Source organism: Myxocyprinus asiaticus, chromosome 17 (genome assembly GCF_019703515.2).
Source record: "Myxocyprinus asiaticus isolate MX2 ecotype Aquarium Trade chromosome 17, UBuf_Myxa_2, whole genome shotgun sequence".
In the NCBI taxonomy this organism is placed as follows: domain Eukaryota; kingdom Metazoa; phylum Chordata; class Actinopteri; order Cypriniformes; family Catostomidae; genus Myxocyprinus; species Myxocyprinus asiaticus.
The window spans coordinates 47,749,807-47,773,419 of record NC_059360.1 but is presented as its reverse complement, the minus strand read 5'-3'; the positions used below and the strand labels follow the sequence as shown (position 1 = coordinate 47,773,419).

The following is a 23,613-nucleotide window of genomic DNA, read 5'->3' as shown; positions in this document are numbered from 1 at the left end:
ACCAAATTTCACAATGGGTGTGAGACACTGTGGCTTGAAAGCCTCTCCAGGTCTCCGTCTAACCATCTGGGGGTGCTTCAGCAAGGTTGGAATCGAGCAGATTCGTCTTTGAGAAGGACACATGAATCAAGACAGGTACAAGTTTATCCTGGAAGAAAACTTGCTTCCTTCTGCTCTGACAATGTTCCCCAACTCTGAGGATTGGGTTTTCCAGCAGGACAATGCTCCATGCCACACAGCCGGGTCAATCAAGGTGTGGATGGAGGAGCACCGGATCAAGACCCTGTCATGGTCAGCCCAATCTCCAGACCTGAACCCCATTGAAAACCTCTGGAATGTGATCAAGAGGAAGATGGATGGCCACAAGCCATCAAACAAAGCCAAGATGCTTGAATTTTTGCACCAGGAGTGGCATAAAGTCACCCAACAGCAATGTGAAAGACTGGTCGAGAGCATGCCAAGACGCATGAAACCTGTGATTGAAAATCAGGGTTGTTCCACCAAATATTGATTTCTGATATAGAATACTAGTAAAACATTAGTATTGTGTTGTTTAATAATGAATATGAACTTGTTTTCTTTGCATTATTCCAGGTCTGAAAACACGGCATCTTTTTTGTTATTTTGACCAGTTGTCATTTTCTGCAAATAAATGCTCTAAATGACAATATTTTTATTTAGAATTTGGGAGAAATGTTGTCAGTACTTTATAGAATAAAACAAAAATGTTCATTTTACTCAAACACATACCTATAAATAGTAAATCCAGAGAAACTGATCATTTTGCAGTGGTCTCTTAATTTTTTCCAGAGCTGTATATAACAAATAATAATATAATGGAACACCAATGAAGCCTTTCTGTGGGCCCCCCTCCAGTGAGGGCCCCTGTTACTCAGGTCTATCATTATCCACGGTCTGACACCCCTGGCTATAGAGAGCTGTACACATATGTAAAACATAGGCTGTATTACATGTGACAAGAGCAGATAGAAGGGGGAAAAACAAGGATGATATGATTACAAATAAATATATAAATGAGGGAAACGTCACAATGAAAGATGCCAGCTACTCAATCCACCAGCATTCACGCAGCATTTCCTCTGTGAAACTGAGTGTTTATTGACTTTATAAATGTCTCCAAATTGATGCAGCTGCCAGTGATTGACATTGGTCGATGAGGCAGGTGTGCACACGGCTACAGCAGAGTGATTGGTTCCTTCATTACCTACATGACATGCCCACAAGACACATTCTTAGATAAAGCTGCAACTAATGATTTTTTGAAAATCAAATAATCTAACGATTATTAGAACGATTATTCGACTATTCGGGCGATTATTGCAACGATTAATCATTAGCTCTTAACTGACTATTCAGCTTGTGCCTCGAAGAACTATACTTTTTATCAAGTCTAATTCAGTAAAAAATTAACGGCAAAAAAATCCTATTGTTATCAAGTGTTTTTGTCTTGTTTTCCATTTAAAATGATCTAAACACCATTAAAACAAAATACATTTACTTGAGAAGCAACATATATGATATTAAGACTTTAGAGAATGCATCATGAATATAAGTGTATTTTTTAACTTGTTCATGCTTCTGCCAGTGCAGTAAAGAAAAAATATACACATATACAAGATTATATTCTCTGAAAGCAAGTCTAAATATCTTATATTTTGCCTCTCAGATAAATGCATCTTGTTTTAAGGATTTTTAGAAATGTTTATATATTTTAATATTAAATATTGTATTTCACATTCTCAGATAACACATTTTTCTTCAGCAGTATAGCTCCTAAAATAAATGTATGTTGTTTAAAAGGAGTTTTAGATGTTATTTTGGAAAACTAGCACCCCTAGTGTTCATTTCACCAGGAAACTGCTGTGATACATGCAACAAGCCATGTTAAAATAATTTTGTATGTACTGTACGTATAATACAAGTTATTTCCCAGTATGATTATTTACTCTATGCTAAAACTGGTAATCACTAAATTTGCCAAAATGTGTTGTTTACTACCAGATCAATGCCCTCAACTTGACCTTAAATTTGCAGTGTGACGAATTAACCAAAAGTGATATCAACTTTTTTATCCTAAATATCTCCTTCGCCAAAAGTTAATTCTGTTGAAAGTCTTTCAACTATCTGAACTTACAATATAAACTTGAGTTGATTCAATGATGTAACTATTATCGCTGTAGGAGGACTATCACGCTGAATTAGGGGGAGAAGCTGCCAAGTTCAAGAACAATCAGTTGTGCAGACAGCAGAAGATGTTACTGGTCCTGAAAGAGCCTCTTTCCCCTCTGAACCCTTCAATTACTAACTCCCACAGCTAGAACGACTGACAGGGTGTGTCATCACTAATATCTGCTTTCCTCTTCAGCTCGGAGACTCGTGAGACGTATTCATTGTACTGTGGAACGTCTCAGCTGTTTATTATGTAATAGGTCAATGGCAGATGTGTGCATGAGACTAGAGACCATCTTAGGAACGTCTCCAGGCAGCTACTGTGCTGAAAAGACCAGTTTAACCAGTATGCAACCCAGACAATAGCACACATACATCTCTGAGTTGTCTAAGTGCTCTCTAATTAATATTTGCTAAACATCATTTAAAATTTTAAATCATAAACATCTTAAAGACAATGTCTTATTGACATCCAAGAGGAAACGACATATAGACATATTGCAGATGAGCGAGCAAGTCTTCCAGATGTACACACACACATCAAATATATGTCTGGGGGATTTACGTGTGCTATCAGGTTTGTTAAATAATGTTAATGAAGCATCTTTATGATATTATTAGTATATGACTATATGACAAGGCTCAAGGTGAAAATGAACAATGTGCTGCTAGCATTGCCAGTTTTCTATTTACTGTTTTTTCTCTGTTAACAGACATCTTCCAAAATGTAAAAAAAAATAGCCACCTGTATCTCCACCATCATGTCATCGTAATTCTCGTGCCATGTGCGGTTGGTTTTGCTCTGAATCAGAGGCAGGAGTTTGGCCGAAGTCCCCTCAGTCTCAGACCGCCAGTCACAGACCGCTTCTCAGTGACAGCTCAATAAATTGCACAATTGGATAACAGATGCATGTCTCTCATCTCCAGATCAGTCTGAAATGCTAATGCTGCTAATGGCCCTGATAGATCTACGTATGTGGTTTATTGGTGCAATACAAGAGATGCCTCAGAATTGAAGAAAAAGCCTTGAAAACACAGGCTGTGACCCAAGTGACACGCTATACACTGTGTACTTACACTATGAACACGGCCATCTAATGTATGCATTTTAAAAGTGTAGTATTGTCTCAAAAGGAGCACTAACAGATTTTTACTACACAATAGCATTTGCTGTTTTTCAGCTGATGGAAGTGACGTTTCAAACGCACACAATGTGTTGCTGCTAGCTTTAGCACGTTAGCCAACCTCGATCTATCACTTATGTCTCAAATAACGTACTGTACATATTCATTCACACAGCGTGGGGTAATGATAAAACATTCCACTGACATTTGTAAGGCGCTGTCTTCACAACTTCAAAACATAAAGAGGTCATGTGACAATAGTTATTAAACTGTTTGCAACATATATTCTCAACTATTCCAATCCAAAGATAGCCATAGTTCTTTGTTTCAGTATCATAATTGAAACTGTAAATTATGGCTCGGTTCTGAAACCAAGTTGTTTTGTGTCTGTTAGCATTGTGGTCATCTATAGGCTAGTATGCGCTTAAAAGTTGACAAAAATAACTTTTAGCAGATTAACACATTCATTAACACTCTTCATCAAAATATTGATGACTCATCCTGCACTCACTTATTTTGTCCAATCAAATTCTTTCTAGAATAAGAATGTCCCTCCCAATACCACCCATGACCACATCCACACGAATACATTTTCATTTGAAAATGCACTAATTTTGCTACGTTTACGTCTCCTGTCTACACTAGAGCGCCGTTTTCCGTCACCAAAAGTAGAGCATTTTGAAAACCCTCCATTACCATTTACTTTGGAAAACAATTACATTGGGAAACTGAAAACAGGTTTGTTTCCCTCCACCGAAAATGTAACATTTCGAAAACACTATAAATTACCGTACACTTCAAAAAAAACAATGACGTTAGGAAACTAAAAACTAATTTATTTTCTTGCACTGAATATATAGCATTTCATAAACACTCTCCACTACCGTATACTTCAGAAAACGACGATGTTAGGAATCTAAAAATAGAGTATAGTGGATGTGTCCTACTTCTGACTAGCAATAGCAAGTAGCAAATCATGTTCTTGTTTACCTGCCTATGTAGAGCACTCCAAATCAGTCACTTTTGAGGTTGCATATTAGTTAGGATGCTGCCTAATTAGGTAGCTGCCTAGACAGCAAGGCAGCTCAATTGGCTGTTTAACAAAACCATGTTTTAATGATTGTAAGGAACTTAAGTTTAATAAAAGCGAAAATAGAATTCAAGTATGGATAAAAGAACACTGATCAAATTATCTAATAAAGTGCAAGCTGTATAAGGTTTAATATTGGATTGTTTAATCCTGTTTACCTAAAAGAAACGTCCTTTTCTTTCCAATCCATTCCATTTGTCTTGCCTTATCTCGGGCAATTCAACTTCATTGACAAATGGGCCAGATGAAAAAAATCTTCAGGGCGTGCGGGCCAAGCCAGGATATTGTGTTATCGAAAAGCTTCTACAGATATTGTTATAGCAGGCCTATAATATTTATTTACTATATAAATAAAACATCTGTGTTTTATAGCTTTAATTATTATTATTATTATTATTTTTTATCATTAGAAATATTTCCACGTAGCAGGAAATTCTGCGGAAAAAAATACAGGTATCTTGAGACAAAAAAATTAAAAAGTGCTTCCATAATTGGTCCATTACAGAAAGAGTAAATCAGACTGATACTAAAAAGTTGTAAAAACTTTTGACTTTTCACATTTCTTGACCAAATTAATGAATAGAACTTTTCGAACTCACTTTTGTCAGTCAACCATGATTTTATGCCTTTAATCATCCCCTTCCATTAAAATGATGGATAATGATTATTTGTAGTGCAACCTCTTAAAGCGTCTAAAAACGTGGCTCATATGCATGAGACACTGTGAAAACATCAAGACAGGGCGCAACGTCTGTTTAGCGCAAGTCTGCATAGAAAACCAACTGAAAAACAGCGTGAACAGACACAAAACGTGTTTGATGTAAACAGCCCCCTAGACAACTAACATCACGCGGGCCACTGAAAATTTCAAATGGGCCGAATTTGACCCAAGGTCCGCCAGTTGAATAGGCCTGCCCTTATCTAAACTATCCACATCACAGAAACTCCAGCACTGATTCAAAACCTCAGTGGTCACCAGTGACCCACTGAACGAGTCACATTGCCATAGAACATTTTTGAGCTTCAGATTTGTCTCTCGGCTCTTCCTGTGTTTGAACTCATGTAACACTCAGCTGTTTATAGATGCAAAAATGAACTATAATTGGACGTAAAGCCACAGAGCGCACTTATGGCTCGCTGCCTTGTTTTGCTTTAGAAGCCCAGAGGGCATGTCAGATTGTTTTTAAGGAAAATGCAGGTGGGGTGATGCAACTAAAATTAACTCTTAAGGGACGAGGGCTCCCGCACGCTGCCAAGCATCAACAGGTGCATTCAAAAGAACAATGTAATAACAGGATCTTATTGAACTATTAACAAGAGGAGGAATTCTGAGTAATCCGGAGAATGAATCAACATACAACAAACAATGACAGAGACACAGAGTGCTTTCTCAGTAATTGTCTGGATATTAAAGTTGTTTGATATCTGGTCTCATTCATTTTTGGAATTGTTGGGCATCTAAATGTCATCCAGTCAATTAGATACATGCTACATCTCATACATCTTAGCTAGATTTGCCCATACAAAAAAGATGCTATCGTTCATTTTATACACTTAAATTGAAGGAGGGACTCGAGCCAAATCAAGAGACCATAATATAATTTTTGTCCTCAGAAAATGACCAAAATCTAGTTTGTTCTATAATAGTGTCCTATTAAATTCACCACGACACAGTGATTTTTCATGGAATTCTTAAAGGAATATTCTGGTTAAGCTTGATCGACAGCATTTGTGGTATAATGTTAATTACCACAAAAAATAATTTCGAACTTTTTCTGTACGAAAAAGCAAAAATCGAGGTTACAGTGCGGCACTTACAATGGAAGTCAATGGGGCCAATTTTTGGAGGGTTTGAAGGCAGAAATATGAAGCTTATAATTTTATAAAAGCACTTACATAAATTATTCTCATAATTTTAGGTTTCTAAGGGTTTATGTTGTTACATTGTTACACAGTGAATTTTTACAATTGGATCTGACTTTACACAGAAAAGGTTGATAAGCGATTTTATCACTAAAATCATACACATTTGTTTACGTCTTGTGGCTAGACTTTTGAAACAGTATTTTAACGTTTACTGATTGGCCCCATTCAATTCAATAATAAGTGCCTCACTGTAACCCAGATTTTGACTAGGTTTTTTTTTTTAACCCTTATGCACTGTTCGGTCATTTTTGACCGAAATCAATTTTGTTTTTTAATAAAAATTGTATACTACATCTGAATGGCTCAAAACTTGGTGACTTTTTCTATATTCACCATCTGAACACACACACACACAAAATTGGACTGGATTTGATGAGTTTAAGCCGCATGACAAAAAAAACATCACTTGTGCTGTTCGCGGTCAAATTTGACCAACGATATGAAATGAATGGGCGAGACTATAACACAGAGCTATTTTTTCTTTTTGGAATTTCTCAATAAAATCAATAGTTCCACACTTCAGAACACACACACAAATGTATATATATATATATATATATATATTTTACAACCAGGAATTAATTAGTGGATCTCTACAGCCATCTACTGGTTATTTTTGTCATGACATGATTTTCAAGTCATGTAATTGTTGCAATCTTGCAATCTTCCCCCAGTAAATGACACAATCTCATATTGTCTTCATATTTCAACTTATAGAAGTGTAGGTTATTACTGTAATGAAACCAGCATTATTTTGCTTATTTGCAAATTGTGTAATGGTATAATTAAATTTTTTTAAAGGTAGATCAGATCTAAATAGCATAAAATGTATTGAAGTTAGTGTTGTTACAATTCTTTCATAAAAATAAACACGTTTATTGTTTTTAGTCAAATTTGACTGCAAACGATACAAGTGTGAGTCTGAAACGAACAGTGCACGAGGGTTAACGAAAAGAAGGAAAGAGTCTAAATACATTTTTGAGGTAATCAACATTATGCCACAAGTGCTGTCGATAAAGCTTAACTTGTAATGGACCCAGAAAATTGAGGTGAATAACACTCAATCCTCCAAAAAAGTAACTCTTTAAAAGAATTGTTCAATTGTTGTCATCCTCCAAAGAATTTGAAGTTGAAGGTGTGTGAAATTACAGGGTCGAAAAAAAATTATAAAAGCTATTTTACTTGGAAACGCTTTGAGTTCTCTGTTCACGGTTCTGGCAGACTGTGAAAGTGACTGCTTGAGCTATAAAAAGCCACTTGCTTTTGCATCCAAAGTGCTTGAGTGGCTCTCGTGAAATAACCACAGCATCTGGACTCAGCGAGGGTCCTGCGGCTCCAAAAATACATCCAACATGAAGAAAATTCACCATGACAACATTGCTGGTATTGTTATGGACTGAGCTGAAAATGGGAATTTGTATCTGTCATTTGAGGTTCCAACTGTGTTTTTAAAGGAAGAAAGTTATCCTGCATGTCCACTGGAGAAGAAAGCTGCTCAATGCCACTCGAAATGCAATAAAAGATCTGCAGTTTGGGAGGTGTCTGTAAAATGTACGGCGAGTGTGGTTGTCCGCAGTGTGTTCTCTTATCTGCTATCAATACACTGTCAATAAAGTCATTGTATACTGTATGTATTTGCATGATTACAATCACAAAAATGTAAACTTTATTTCCAAATGCCCCAAAAAAATTTTATTTACAGTGACAATTTAATACACTTTTGATGATGCAGCCACAGTCTAGCCACAATGAAAGCATGCAAACTTCATTTAAAATCTGAATTGAATATAATAATAAGTTACAATATGATTTAAGCATTGAATCCACCAGCAGAGTCTGATTGGGAAACAAAATTTTACTGGGAATTTCAGGATAATATATTTCTGTGCTCATGATTTTTATTATTATTATTATTATTATTATTATTAACCCTCACGCGCTGTTCATTTGTGAGTCACACTTGACGTGTACGTGGGTCAAAAGTGAACATAAATGTTTATATTTTAAGTGATATATATATATATATATATCACTAATTTCACTAAAGGCACTAATATTGTGAATTTGTGTGAGGGGGATGGGGAAATTTAATGGTATAAATCATATAAATCATTTTGTGTACAAACAGAAGACTTAGGATAAATATTTTGCAATGGAAAAATTGGCATTTCTTTTGCAAGCATCAAAATTAATCAGTTAAATTAAGTAATATTATAAGAGTGTGTGTGTGTGTGTGTGTGTGTGTGTGTGTGTGTATGAGTGTGTGCATTGAGGTCAGATTGCTGCCATCTGCCACATGACATGACCAGTAAATGGCTGCACAGATCCACTAATTCATGCCTGTTTGTAATATATGAATGTGTGTATATGTGCGAGTGCAAATGTTCTGCATTGTGGATGTGTTATAGTCTCACCCCTTCATTTCAATGTGTGTGTGTTCTGCACTGTGGCTTATTTGTGTATTTTTTGACACATTAAAAAAAAAAAAAAAAAAAAAAAGCTAGACTAAAACTAAAAAAGTTTTAGTCTTTCCCATTCATTTACTATGCTGGGTCAAAAATGACCCGGAACACACGAGTGTTACTTTTTTTGTCACGCGGCCTAAACTCATGAAATCCAGTCCATGTTTTTTTGTTCAAAATGGATAAAAAATGATTGGAACATCACATAAGGGTTCATATATGGGTTGCATAGGATAAGCTGTGCATAAATAGAACTGAACGGTCCATGAATCGACACAATTGTTTTGGGCACACTATAAAAAAATGTCACTGGTTGTAGTGCAATTGTTGATATCAGGAATGGATATTTGTAGGCTACTAGTACAAATTTAATTATTGATATAAAAAAATGATCATTTTTACTAGTAAGAAGTACAGCTGATAAGTGAATTATTTAGCCTAAAGATATCTGTTATGGCATTTTTTTAACAGGAGTGAATGACAGATTAATGTGAAATTCTACTAGTGAAAATGCAGTTATTATAGTTTTTACTAATTGAAATTCCATTTCTGATATCAAGAATTAACAATTTACTAGTGCAAAAATAATTACTGATATCAAAAATGTGCATCATCACTTGTAGTAATTTCATTGCTAATATCAATAATTTGCATTTTAACCCTTTAAGCTCTGAAGGTGTTTTTTTTAAAGATTTCCTGTTTCAGTGGCATACCCAAAATTAAAGGCTTATAACTCAAAAAAACAAAAAACAAGGAGGGTCAAGTGTATCATTGTAAAGAAAACTTTTAAAGTTGTATAATTATAATGATTATGATACATTCTGAGATTCTCAGCCTAAGAAACTGCTGATAAATCACAACAAAACATTTAGCCAAAAATTATTTTTTTCTTATTTTTCTTTTTTGACATTAAATATCTCAGGAAGTAAATACAGTGGCTCTGAAAAACTGATTTTGTTTTGTTCCCAAACATGTCAATTGTTACTGAGAATTATTATTATTTTTATTTATTTATTTTATATGACACAGAAATAAAAAGTTATAGCATTAAAACGATAATTTATCATAGTGTCCAAAAACATCTCCATGTGTCCAAAAGCCTCTCCAAACAATTAGAACATAATAATTGTACATAAGAACTAATTACACATGCAAACACAACAATGACTAAAGGTTTGCATAGCATGCAGACATGATTTTAGTAATGAGATTTCACAGAATGAGTATCATTCTGTGTCATTTGAGTCATCATTGAGTCTGTGTCATGTATTTGGCGCCATCTCCTGGTGGCCATATGTAACATTGTGCTTTGTGTGGATTATCTAATGATCTATGCATCTGATTATCTTGTGTGTGGGCTTGTCTGAAAGATAATCACATCCTCCTATAATGGTTTATGTTCCATGTATTTTTTCATGAAGTTATAAGCGAAAATGCGGCATATAAGCAACACCAGCATAATTGTCAAAGACATATACTAAGCTATTATTTGCTATATTTTTGTCTGTGTGTAACACAAATAGGCTGGTTGTAGTCTACTCTTTGAGAGCTTTCCAGCAACATATGACACATGGATATTTGATCAGTTTGATGTTTTTGTTGATTGCAATAATATCTACAGTGCACATTTTTTTTAATAAATGATCAAAATGGAACACTTCCGATTTGTCTGCAAATTTCAAAGCTCTTGTTCAGTTTTGGTCATAATGCCTGCATACATTGGAAAGTAGAGCTTCTAAGCTTTTAAACAATACTGATTTTGTGTTGGTCAAGAAGTGTTTTGATGATTGTGGCAGGCCCATCTGAGCTTAGTGAAAACTGAGTTGTAGTCCATATTTATAATTCATATCCTGCACGATTAAATGTCAAAAGGGCTTTCGATAACTTCAGTCAGCTTTCTGCAATTTGACCCTTCGACAGAACCACAACCAACAAGCTTATAAAAATCATGTTTGGCTGCATCTCTCTGGAAATTGCATAGAAGCAATTTTAGTATTTAATGTTATTTGTGCATCAGAAATGGAGTGAAATTTCAAATAATATAGGAGCATCAGCAGGCACCACGTGGAGCAGATGGCACAGAGGTGGCAGAGAGGGCAGCTCTAATGGATGAGGCAAACCCGGCTGGCAGAAACCCTGCATTAGTCGCAGGAGATGCCGTAATGATGCCGTAGAGGCCTGCAGTGCAGGAAGAGAGGTCACTTGCAAGAGAATCTGCGCAGGTGGTTTGACTTCTGGAGCAACAGATCGCATGTGTTTACCAGGGAAACTGCGCCTGGTGACTCAACACTACCTCGCATCACAAATTAGAATCCCATTAACGGTGAAGTGGAGGAGAACACATTGCTCTTGTTTTCCATTTTTGCTCAACTCTAATGGTGGATTACACTAAAGTAGCCTACATGAAGTATTTGTACATATTCTGTGGTCTGTAGCTGTGGAATCTAAACAACAACAAAAAAAAAATTGTTACTTTTTAAGAAATAACACTTCTATTAGATCAGTGTAATTTTGGTCTGGCGGATGATAAAACTCTCAAACAGACTTACATTGAAGAAGGGACACGAACAATATCTAGACCACAAAATGTCAGAGAAACCTGAGTGTTGGCTGCTTTCGACTTGAGCCAGTTAGTAACATCCTGACAACCACCCAGAAATCCTTAGCAACCGCATAGCAATTCCCTGAAAACCAACAACAACACGTTAGCACCCTAACAACCTGATTGTTCACAGCCAAGTATCCATCACATTTTCTTCTTAAAAATAAAAAAAATCTAGTTTATTTTAATTTCACAATTGTTTACATCTCTTGAGAACTCAAATCTAGTACATCTATGATTTGTACAATTCTATTCAGATTTTCAATGACACTTGAATTAATGCTGCAATCAGCAAATGTGTTAATTAAATACAGTGAGGCACTTACAATGGAAGCGATTACAATAATAAAATATTATTTTTGCTGCTAAAGCAACACAATTCAAAACATTTTGTCACAACTTGATTTCAATGCATTCTATCAATTTAAATGAGTCAAGTGGAAGTTTACTTAATCCATTTGAGTTGGGACAACATGAATACTTTTTGTATCGTTAATGTAGCATTGATGAAACTGGGCAGGGGATTAACTCAATAGGGAGAGTACAGTGCTGTGAAAAAGTATTTGCTTGATTTCTATTTCATACTAAATGGTTTTAGATCTTCAAAGGAGATATAAAACAAAGGCAACCAGAGTAAACACAAAATACAGCTTTCATATACAGTTGTGCTCAAAAGTTTGCATACCCTGGCAGAAATTGTGAAATTTTGGCATTGATTTTGAAAATATGACTGATCATGCAAAAAACAAAACAAACAAAAAAAAAACCTGTCTTTTATTTAAGGGTAGTGATCATATGAAGCCATTTATTATCACATAGTTCTTTGGCTCCTTTTTAAATCATAATGATAATAGAAATCACCCAAATGGCCCTGATCAAAAGTTTACATACCCTTGAATGTTTGGCCTTGTTACAGACACACAAGGTGACACACACAGGTTTAAATGGCAATTAAAGGTTAATTTCCCACACCTGTGGCTTTTTAAATTGCAATTAGTGTCTGTGTATAAATAGTCAATGAGTTTGTTAGCTCTCACGTGGATGCACTGAGCAGGCTAGATACTGAGCCATGGGGAGCAGAAAAGAACTGTCAAAAGACCTGCGTAACAAGGTAATGGAACTTTATAAAGATGGAAAAGGATATAAAAAGATGTCCAAAGCCTTGAAAATGCCAGTCAGTACTGTTCAATCACTTATTAAGAAGTGGAAAATTCGGGGATCTCTTGATACCAAGCCAAGGTCAGGTAGACCAAGAAAGATTTCAGCCACAACTGCCAGAAGAATTGTTCGGGATATAAAGAAAAACCCACAGGTAACCTCAGGAGAAATACAGGCTGCTCTGGAAAAAGACGGTGTGGTTGTTTCAAGGAGCACGTTCGGAAACGTAAGATTACATCCATAACATGCCAACACGAATACGTCACACAAGACCACGTGAACTCCGCCCTCTTGTGAATGCGCATATGGCTGTTGACTGGAAGCAATGGTTTATACAGTAGTTAAAAAGTACTAAAATATTGATCTTTTTCGCAGCAAAAGTGATCGTTTTGCTTTAGAAGACATTAATTTAACCGCTGGAGTCGTATGGATGCCGTTTATTCTGACTGTCTGTGATTTTTGGAGATTCAAATGTCGGATCACCATCCACTTGCATTTTAAGGACCTACTGAGCTAAGATATTTTACTATTTTTTTTTTTTTTTTCAAATGTGTTCTGATGAAGAATGTCAGTCATGCACACTTGAGATGGCAGGTGGGTGAGTAAATGATGAGAGAATTTTCATTTTTGGGTGAACTATCCCTTTAAATAAGAAAACTAATTTCAAACACGTGGAACCATTGTCCACGACTGAATTAAGTTCTGACAAAGAACAATTATAAACTTCCCATTTCTGCCTTTAAACCCTCCAAAAATTGGCCCCATTCAGTTCCATTGTAAGTGTCTCACTGTAACCTCCATTTTTCCTCTTTTTTTGATTTTCCCCAGTTTGGAATGCCCAATTCCCAATCCGCTCTAAGTCCTCGTGGTGGCGTAGTGACTCGCCTCAATCCGGGTGGCGGAGGACGAATCTCAGTTGCCTCCGCGTCTGAGACCGTCAATCCGCGCATCTTATCACGTGGCTTGTTGAGCACGTTACCGTGGAAACGTAGCACGTGCGGAGGCTTCACGCTATTCTCCGCGACATCCACGCACAACTCACCACGCGCGCGCCCCACCAAGAGCAAGAACCACATTATAGTGACCACGAGGGGGTTACCCCATGTGACTCTACCCTCCCTAGCAACCGGGCCAATTTGGTTGCTAGGAGACCTGGCTGGAGTCACTCAGCACGCCCTGAATTCAAACTCGTGACTCCAGTTGTGATGATCAGCGTCAATACTCGCTGAGATACCCAAGCCCCCCCGATTGTTCCTCTTTTTAAGAAAATGAGGGACTTGTCGAAATTCATTTTTGTGGTAATTCACATTATGCTACAAACGCTGTCGATTGAACTTACCTTGAACATTTATGAAGTTTGTCTTTTCATCTAGCTAAATTTGCAAAATTACAGCTTGAAATGACAGCCAATAAAATAAAATAACAATAACATTTTCTGCTCACAAGTGATATTTCCCTTTATTTTATTTTGTCTCATATTTCATCTCTTCACTGACACTTTTGTCCACTTGGTTAACAAGTACACTAACTTTTGAAAAACACGTTATTAGGGGCAAAATTGTTTGGTGTGCTGGAAATGACGTCACAACTGTGGGAAAGTGATCATTTTTGAAAATCTAATCTTATTTATTTTAAATAATTTTCACACAGTAAATATTAAAATGGTTTGTTTATTTCACTCTTTGTTTAGATTATCATATTTTAAAGCATGTAATACTTGTGTTTTTATAATGGATTTTCATTGTTTAATGAAATGTATCTGTATGATTCTGTATGTAAAGAATCAGGTGTCTCTTTGCTTATAACCCAAATAATATGAACACACACCTTTTTCTAGTTCAGTCATTAAGGCATCAATATATTCTTTAGTAAATCCTGGAAATGTACATTCATAATGAAGAATTATAACACAATGATGATTGCTCATTGAGAACTGTCTGTGTTCCATGTGAGAAGAGACATGAGTCACGGGCAGATGGGAGATGTGCGACCCATCAGATCGCTGTGTTTATCAGCGTGTGTGTGTGTGTTTGAGGTGTTGTGGGTGGGCAGACTGTTCAGATTGACATGTTAATTAGTTCATGACACACTTCACCCCTCTTTTTATGTGAATATTAACGTGTTGAGCCCAATCTCAACAGACCATCTGATATCACACACATTTCTGCACATCACGGTCATACCTTTTCAAACATACACATACATGATTACATGTGAATACACAACAAACACACACACTATCACAAGCCTTTCGACATTTAATCATATGTAGGAAATGAATTATAGATATCTTTATTTACATTTTCACTAGTTAAAATGCTAATTCTTGATATCAGTAATTATCAACGTTAATTTTAGATATCTGTAATGTGATTGTAACTAATAAGTAAGCCTTTTAATATAACTTTAATTACCGTTCAACTTATCTGAAATTCTAAAATAAAATAAAATATTAAATTAACATTGCCTAAATTACAGATATAAAAAATGTTCATATTTTACTAGTTGTAATTCGATTGTTGATATTAGGAATGGTCATTTAAACTAGAAACAATGTAATTATTGATGTAAAAAAAATGGTTTATAATAATGAAATTATTATAGATACACTATATTGCCAAAAGTATTCGCTCATCTGCCTTTAGACGCATATGAACTTAAGTGACATCCCATTCTTAATCCATAGGGTTTAATATGACGTCGGCCCACCCTTTGCAGCTATAACAGCTTCAACTCTTCTGGGAAGGCTTTCCACAAGGTTTAGGAGTGTGTTTATGGGAATTTTTGACCATTCTTCCAGAAGCGCATTTGTGAGGTCAGACACTGATGTTGGACGAGAAGGCCTGGCTCGCAGTCTTCGCTCTAATTCATCCCAAAGGTGCTCTATCGGGTTGAGGTCAGGACTCTGTGCAGGCCAGTCAAGTTCTTCCACACCAAACTTGCTCATCCATGTCTTTATGGACCGTGCACTGGTGCGCAGTCATGTTGGAACAGGAAGGGGCCATCCCCAAACTGTTCCCACAAAGTTGGGAGCATGGAATTGTCCAAAATCTCTTGGTATGCTGAAGCATTCAGAGTTCCTTTCACTGGAACTAAGGGGCCAAGCCCAGCTCCTGAAAAACAACCCCACACCATAATCCCCCCTCCACCAAACTTCACAGTTGGCACAATGCAGTCAGACAAGTACCGTTCTCCTGGCAACTGCCAAACCCAGACTCGTCCATCAGATTGCCAGATGGAGAAGCGTGATTCGTCACTCCAGAGAACGCGTCTCCACTGCTCTAGAGTCCAGTGGCGGCGTGCTTTACACCACTGCATCCGATGCTTTGCATTGCACTTGGTGATGTATGGCTTGGATGCAGCTGCTCGGCCATGGAAACCCATTCCATGAAGCTCTCTACGCACTGTTCTTGAGCTAATCTGAAGGCCACATGAACTTTGGAGGTCTGTAGCAATTGACTCTGCAGAAAGTTGGCGACCTCTGCGCACTATGCGCCTCAGCATCTGCTGACCCCGCTCTGTCATTTTATGTGGCCTACCACTTCGTGGCTGAGTTGCTGTCATTCCCAGTTGCTTCCACTTTGTTATAATACCACTGACAGTTGACTGTGGAATATTTAGTAGCGAGGAAATTTCACAACTGGACTTGTTGCACAGGTGGCATCCTATCACAGTACCACGCTGGAATTCACTGAGCTCCTGAGAGCGGCCCATTCTTTCACAAATGTTTGTAGAAGCAGTCTGCATGCCTAGGTGCTTCATTTTATACACCTGTGGCCATGGAAGTGATTGGAACACCTGAATTCAATTATTTGGATGGGTGAGCGAATACTTTTGGCAATATAGTGTATGTGTAATTGAGTTTTGAATGAATGGCAGATATTTGTGAAATTTTACTAGTGAAAATGCAGTTAAAGATATCAATAATTATGTTTTTTACTAGTCTAAATGTAATTTTTGACCAAGAATATTTAAGAGTAATTTATATAAAAAATTAACTTTTTTAATAGTGCAAACCTACAGTATGTGCTGATATCACAATTTAATATTTTTTATATTTATAATGTTAAAATGAATAAGATATTTTTCTGGGGCTTAATGTAAAAAATGTAATGTGGCTTAATCATCTGAAACAGTTTGGTGTCAGTTGTGCTAAATAATATGTTATTATTATTTCTTAAGAAAATAAGCAGTGAAACAATTGTATTTTAAAATATGATTAATATCTGAAAAAAACTTTTGTCCACCAAATCAGTCATGTGGTGAAAACAACATGTAGTTAGCAATATTGTTGTCATGTGATAAAAATAATGAAACAGAGATCGCTTTAGACCCGCAAGACTATGTGAAGTTTTACAAACAAATCATTATTTTGTCATATATATCAATATTTTGACATTTTTATGACAAGGCACATTTTGTTCAGGTCATTTGGTGCAACCATGAGAAAACTTCTTGATATTCTTGACTTAAAAATTCATGATATATAAAAAAATTATATTAATAATTGCATATATATATATATATATATTTCACCTTGAAACATATGTTTGACTTAAAAAAAAAAATAATAATTATTAAGTTGCCCACACTTTCATGTATTCAAGTGCAATGAAACTCTTTTAATACCTTTTACTTGATGGATACAACACATTACATTTTTAGTAGAAAATGCTATAAATATTTTACAAACATCTGTAAAAACAACAGGAACTTGCACGAACTTGACGTGTTTTAAACTAGATTTTTTTTAATATTTCTAATTTTTATCAGCTTGGACAACCTATTTGTCAATGACACACGCACACACACGCACACACACGCACACACACACACGCACACACACACACACACACACACACACACACACATATATAGAGAGAGATAGAGAGAGAGAGTGAGAGAGAAAGGATGTATATAATAAGTACATTTTTCTCAGCCCATTGGCATATAGTTTTAAGCAAGTCTAGCTAAGTTTATCTAGTGAGGTTTAAGCTTAAAACAAAAAACTCTGCCAGTGGGGTTAATTGTTTTTTTCTTTGCAATCTTTATTCTGAAATATACAAACACATGCACTAGACTGATAAAAGTTTCTTCATGAGCATCTTCTAAAAGTCAGTCACCATGCGGCGGGCAGGAGAATCCTTCATCAGATGTCCATCAGATTTGAGTCACAACTGAATCAAGATCTCACTGTCAGTGTGAGTGTGTGAGGACATTTCAATCACACATTTCAGTGTGTGTGTCAGATATTATGTTCACTAAAGCACCATAAAACGCTATGAGAAACAAAATCAACTTTCAATTCGCTGATGTGATTTGGACAAGAACTGAATTAATCAGGTCAAACACCTATATAGTATATAGTACATACTGTAAACAGTTTATCCACATTTGGAGTAGAGTTAAATATCTAATTAAATAATCAGATTACACAGTAAGAAAACAGAAAGAAAATTCACAGTGACTGTATTTAATATGGGTGGTAATATAAATTGGGGGCTCGTCCGGGATATTCCTTCACAGGTTCACAGCAAAAAATAAATAAATAAAATAATAATTATCTTACTGAAAGCAAAATCACATATTTTGACTTTTTTCAGGGTATTCTAACAGAATTTAGTAACATTTATGCTTATAACAAGAAATAAGTATTTTTTGCCAATGTGGTATAAAAATGTATTCAAAGGGAAAACAAGATTATTTTGTTATCCCACTGGCAAATAGTCCGATTCTCTAAAAACAAGACTTAATTTCTTACATTAGTCTGCTTCTCAAATGATTTGTTCTTGTTTCAAGGATGTTTAGATATTTTTTTTAACAGAAAATAATACAAAAATACGAAAATGCCATTTTTGCAGTGTTGCTTTTTCATAACTCAGGAGATTTCATTCTTGAAAGCTCTTAGTTGTATTTCATGTAAGTGTATTTGTCTTAGGTGTTTCTCAGATGTTAAAATGCTTTAGGATGAATATATAGTCACAACTGAGTCAACTGTTGACATACAGCAAGACTATAAAGCTGTACAATGAACGTGAAGAACACATACTGTAGCTCAGATCATTTGGTCTTGGCAGAATTTGATGAGAAATGTTTGAGTTCATATTGAAATCTGGAGGTATCTTAGCAAACCTGTGCACAGTTCGAAACATTGTTTCGAATTCTTCTGAAACTCTAGAGGAGACACATGTGAAATTACTGGGGTCTTTTTCTCGAGAAAAACATCTGAAACATCTCCATTTGGCCTCAGTTTAATTTAATTCTTTCTGTTTCTTTTTTAGCTTTCACAGAATGTTGTCTACGTTCATATTTTTAGGTCAGTATCTACCTTTCTTCTGTCCATTATCATCAGAACAATCTGCTCCTGTCAGCTATTTAAAGACAGAAGACCATTTTGATGACTGAAGTCTTAAAAGTAGTAGTTAAAGAAAATTAGAGCCGAAAAAGCCTTTGTGTGTCAAAATTGAAGCCCAGTGGATGACTTATAAAAGCTTTTTGAGCCATTTCTCTTGTTTCTCTCAATCTATCCAAGAATAAAATCAAATCGGCACTATTACTTTTCATGTGACAGAGGAGCATCCACGTGCATTTATTACTGAAGCTTCAAAACAAATGATATTAGTCTTGTGAAAAACAGCCAGCTCTCTCTAATGTAAGGACAGCTACTGTATGTACAATTTCACATCTGAAATGCACTTACAGACATAAACATTAGAGGAAGACCGATATATCGGTTTTACCGATTAATCGGCACTGATAGTTGCTTTTTGGATCTTTAGGTTATCAGTAAAATCTATGCCAATCCTTTATTTTTATTTTTTATTCCTCATCAATAAACCTCATCTGGTGAAATATATGGGCTTATAAAAGGCTTCATTTGGTAAAAACATATAGAGCATTGTAAGGTAGCCAAATCTCTGTCTTTTCAAAATAAGAGTGCCCGGTGTGTTTCGAACTTGCTTAAAGTTAAAAATCTAAATTTTTCTGGTTATTAGGATTTTTGTTGAACAATACTTGTAGTCTCAATGTCTGTGCCCTTCATAATAGGCAAAGTCTAAGAAATGTATTTATCATTCTATAAATTGATTTAAAATTTATTGGTTGATAAATTGGTTGTCGACCTTAGTTATCGGTATCGGCAAAATCCACTGTCGGTTGACCTCTAATAAACATGGAAATAAACTGACAGAGGCAGTTAATAAAGATGCATTTTACTGGTTGTTCAAGCTGACGAGACAAACAACCTATGGTATGTAAGTTGTTTATGGCACCATCTAGTGGTTATTTGAGGAAAAAAGTGGGTTCAATGTTTATATCAATCTATTTAAAATGGTGGAGGATTTTACTCTTATGTTGGGATAAATGACAGCTTATTTTAATAAAGTTAAAGTGACAGTACTGATTATATTGTTACTGATATTTTAAAATGAGTATTTGCTGAATAAGCAACTTGTGCTTGGTTAAAATTTTGTATATTATTTTATTGAAAAACCCTCTTTGAAATCCATGTATCAAATATGATACAACAGGCTTTTGAGGTATATCTCTCAATCATCATTAAATTACATTCATGCCCACCACAAAACAAAATCTGACATATACATTTTATAAGATATATTTAAAGTGTGAACTAATATTTCTGTATATTTTCATATATGCGGCCTGCTCTGTCATTATAAAGATCTCATTATTTTACATTACAAGCTATTATGATGTCATCTTACCATAATGTCCTGAGACCCAGCGAAAAAAGTTTTACAATTCCCCTTTTTAAATGTCAATATAGTGTCTTGTGCATAAAATACATATGACAAAAATTATTTATTGAAAAAAGAAAATTATATTCATATTGTATTTGTTCTGTGATACATTTCAATCCATATTTATAGACCAAGTAGAGGAAGTTGTCATGGTCAAACTCTCAAACATTTGGTATCTCTGAAAAGCCCAGGGACTCCTCTGATAATACCCCAAGATTTACCACTGTAGCATGTATGGGTTACGAAAAACTTCAATAACAAATGTCCTACACATCAATGCATTGCTGGGCCACAGAGGCCGGTTGCACCAGCTGTGCATAAGTTAAAACTTAGTCTAGTTGTGGTGTAAATGGGCACTAAGTCACAATTTACACACTACTAAATATTTGAGCGTTGCACCATTGAACTTATGTAGAACATAACCCTACGCACGTATCAACTAAATATTTACGGAAGCCTCTGACCAGGAGTAACGGTTGGAATCAAAAAGCAGACTGAATGTTTTGCCTGACAGACTTCAATCCTTTAGATATATATATGATGATGTTGACATGTACACTCATTTACATTTATGAAGGAAACTATTATGTAAAAAAACAACTTCTTAGCGGCTCATCAGCATGAAACCGATCTAACGGTGCACTTTGCGGGGTGTGCCACCCGGTGTCAAATTTCAACATACAAAATATAAATAGGATATTAAAATGAATAATTTTTTTATTTATTGTCCCTTGTTGCTTTTAGATGCAGTTCCTGAATAATGTTATTTACATAGGATAAATATACTATTTATTAGGCTAAATCTGCTGTACTTTTTTTACCTATTGTATTTCAGTGGGAATATAATTCATTACAGCTGACAGTTATGTGAGCAAACAAGGTTTGAACATCAACCATAACCAGATAAAACTGAAATTTACATCATTTTAACACTTTGGTTCAATACAGGTAAACGTCATATTTTGCAACTACGCATTACTTTACGGAGAGTTTGCAACCTACTAGTTAAGTCTTGCCTTAAGAACAGATGGTGCAACCAAATTAAGCACTGACTTAGTTACAAACTAACTAGTAGTTACTAAGCCCGTAGTTTACGTCCAAACTTAAGTACCTTACGCACAGCTGGTGCAACCCTACCCAGGAGGATAATGACCTTTTAAAGCCTATTGTATCAAATATGATACATAAAAAAAACGTGCAAATTATTAATCTTTTTATAGTTTGTCTAATGGTACTGAAAACAGTTTAATGTCAAAAAATTTGAATTTTTCTGACAATTCTTTCATATGTCAGGCTTTACAGGGTTACGCTTAAAAAAACATTTGCAAGCTGAATCTGAAGTGAATACATATTTTGGAATAACTAAGAAATCAAAATAGTAAAATGTATAAAATTTATGAAAATGAATTTCCACCACCTAAACTTGAATTTCAGTCATTTGATTTTTTTTATAGTTCGACATATGAAAAGTTTGGTCACCAATGAGTCTGATGTACAATATCTCATGATTTGCATGTGGATGAACCTCTTACAGAAATGTACCATGATAACCAGAGTATCCTCCAAAATATCATAAATTGACATTGTTCATTTAGCATACACTTTTATTCAAAGCAACTTACAGATGAGGAAAAATACAAGCAGTTTATCACAAATGAGTCAAGAGGCAGAGGCAGTGTAGTGTTATTACTGTAAAAATAATGATAAATTAATATGTAATCTCCTTCAAACTGTTTAAGAAGCTTTGAAGCTTTCAGAATCTTAGTTTTTACTTGTTGACAGTGGCGGCTAAAATTAAAAACACATTTTTACACAAGTTTGGTAGTAATTGTGACCTTTTTTGGCAGAAACTATTGTTACCCAAAATTGTTATATATATATATATATATGATTCATCTTATCTAAGACACAGGCTTAACAAAACATCTGAATGATTGAGAGGATGATGATGTGTGGGTTGATCAGTAATGGATGGATTGACTCACTGTCTGTATCTCTGAGAGGGTTTGAGTATCAGAATGAAGCGGTAGAGAGCTGGTGGTTCAAACACAAGTACTGAACTCATTTCACAGCTCAAACTCAAACTCCCACCTTCTCTAGTCTTGAAAATCGTTGTTCTTGAAGTTTAACCCTCATGTGAAGATCTTACCTCACCTGTTTTAATTTAGTATGATATTTCAGTCCCTGTGGTCGTTTTAGAACTCTTGTTTATGACAGTAAAAAACAATGGCATCTTTTTGTTTACATTTTGATTACAATCACCTACCCCTTAAACTTATATTCTTAAAGTCTTTTTACAAAGTGCATTTTTTTTTGGTGTGCGTCATTAGAATATGTTATTCCTTAAAGGAATATTCCGGGTTCAATACAAGTGAAGCTTGATCAACAACATTTGTGGCATTATGCTGATTAGCACAAAAAATTATTTAGACTCGTACCTCGTTTATATATATATATACAGAAAAAGCAGTTAAAGGTGCTGTAAGCGATTTTAGCCATTCTACTTCCATGAGACTCAGCCGTTGGATTAGCCACGCCCCCTCTTTCCAAAACCCCGCACTCCAAAGGTAACAAATTAGCTTTGAGACCGGCATCGTGCAGAAACGTCTGTCAAAAAGAACAGCAGCATAATAGCGCCCTCAACTGACAACTGTTATGCACAACATGGCATTAAAATGGCATTAAGCCACAATTTACGTTTACAGATTGGCCCCATTCAATACCATTGTACGTGTCTCACTGTAAACGTAATTTTTGCTTTATTTTTTTTAAATAAGAGGGACGAGTCAAAATGATTTCTTAATAAAGTAACATTCCTTTAAATAATAACATAATTTCATGTTTAGGTGTTATGTAAATTACATACAGCCTTAAATAAGATAAGACTGGTCTTGTAGACTTCTGTGTAACGATCAATACATATATTTTTTTGGTCAGTTTACACACTTACTGTCACTTGTTTTTATGAAAGTTTGAGTACTAAACTGTTTTACGACAAGAATGCCCTTCATGTTGTCATATCTAATAAAAAGAACACAGAGTAAAGTAAAAAATAAACATGTTAACATGTTAGCTATCAATCTATATTAATGTTGATCTCCTCAAGTATATAAAGGGAGTTTATCCTACAAAAACTTGGCTGTACTGTCCCGCGGGTTCAGAGCTTTTTTCTCCGGCCTTGTCTGCGTGTTCGGGGAAATGAGGTCTGACGCAGGAGTTCACAGACTCCGACAGCTCGCTGGGCAGAGACCACATCTTCTTAGCATGCTCTGACACAGCGAGTTTGTTGAGCTGACAACCA

General features: G+C 35.5%; 1 protein-coding gene across 1 annotated transcript in view; it reads right to left on the bottom strand.

Annotated features, from left to right (window-relative positions):
* Positions 1 to 20,446: 20,446 nt before the first annotated feature.
* The window catches only part of LOC127455163 (1-phosphatidylinositol 4,5-bisphosphate phosphodiesterase beta-2-like), a 55,161-nt gene continuing 51,994 nt past the window's right edge, over positions 20,447 to 23,613 (bottom strand). Inside the window, exon 32 of the mRNA XM_051722808.1 lies at positions 20,447 to 23,603. Within this exon, the coding sequence (XP_051578768.1) occupies positions 23,433 to 23,603 (171 nt within the window). The 3' untranslated portion in view covers positions 20,447 to 23,432. The remainder of the gene's footprint in view (positions 23,604 to 23,613) is intronic.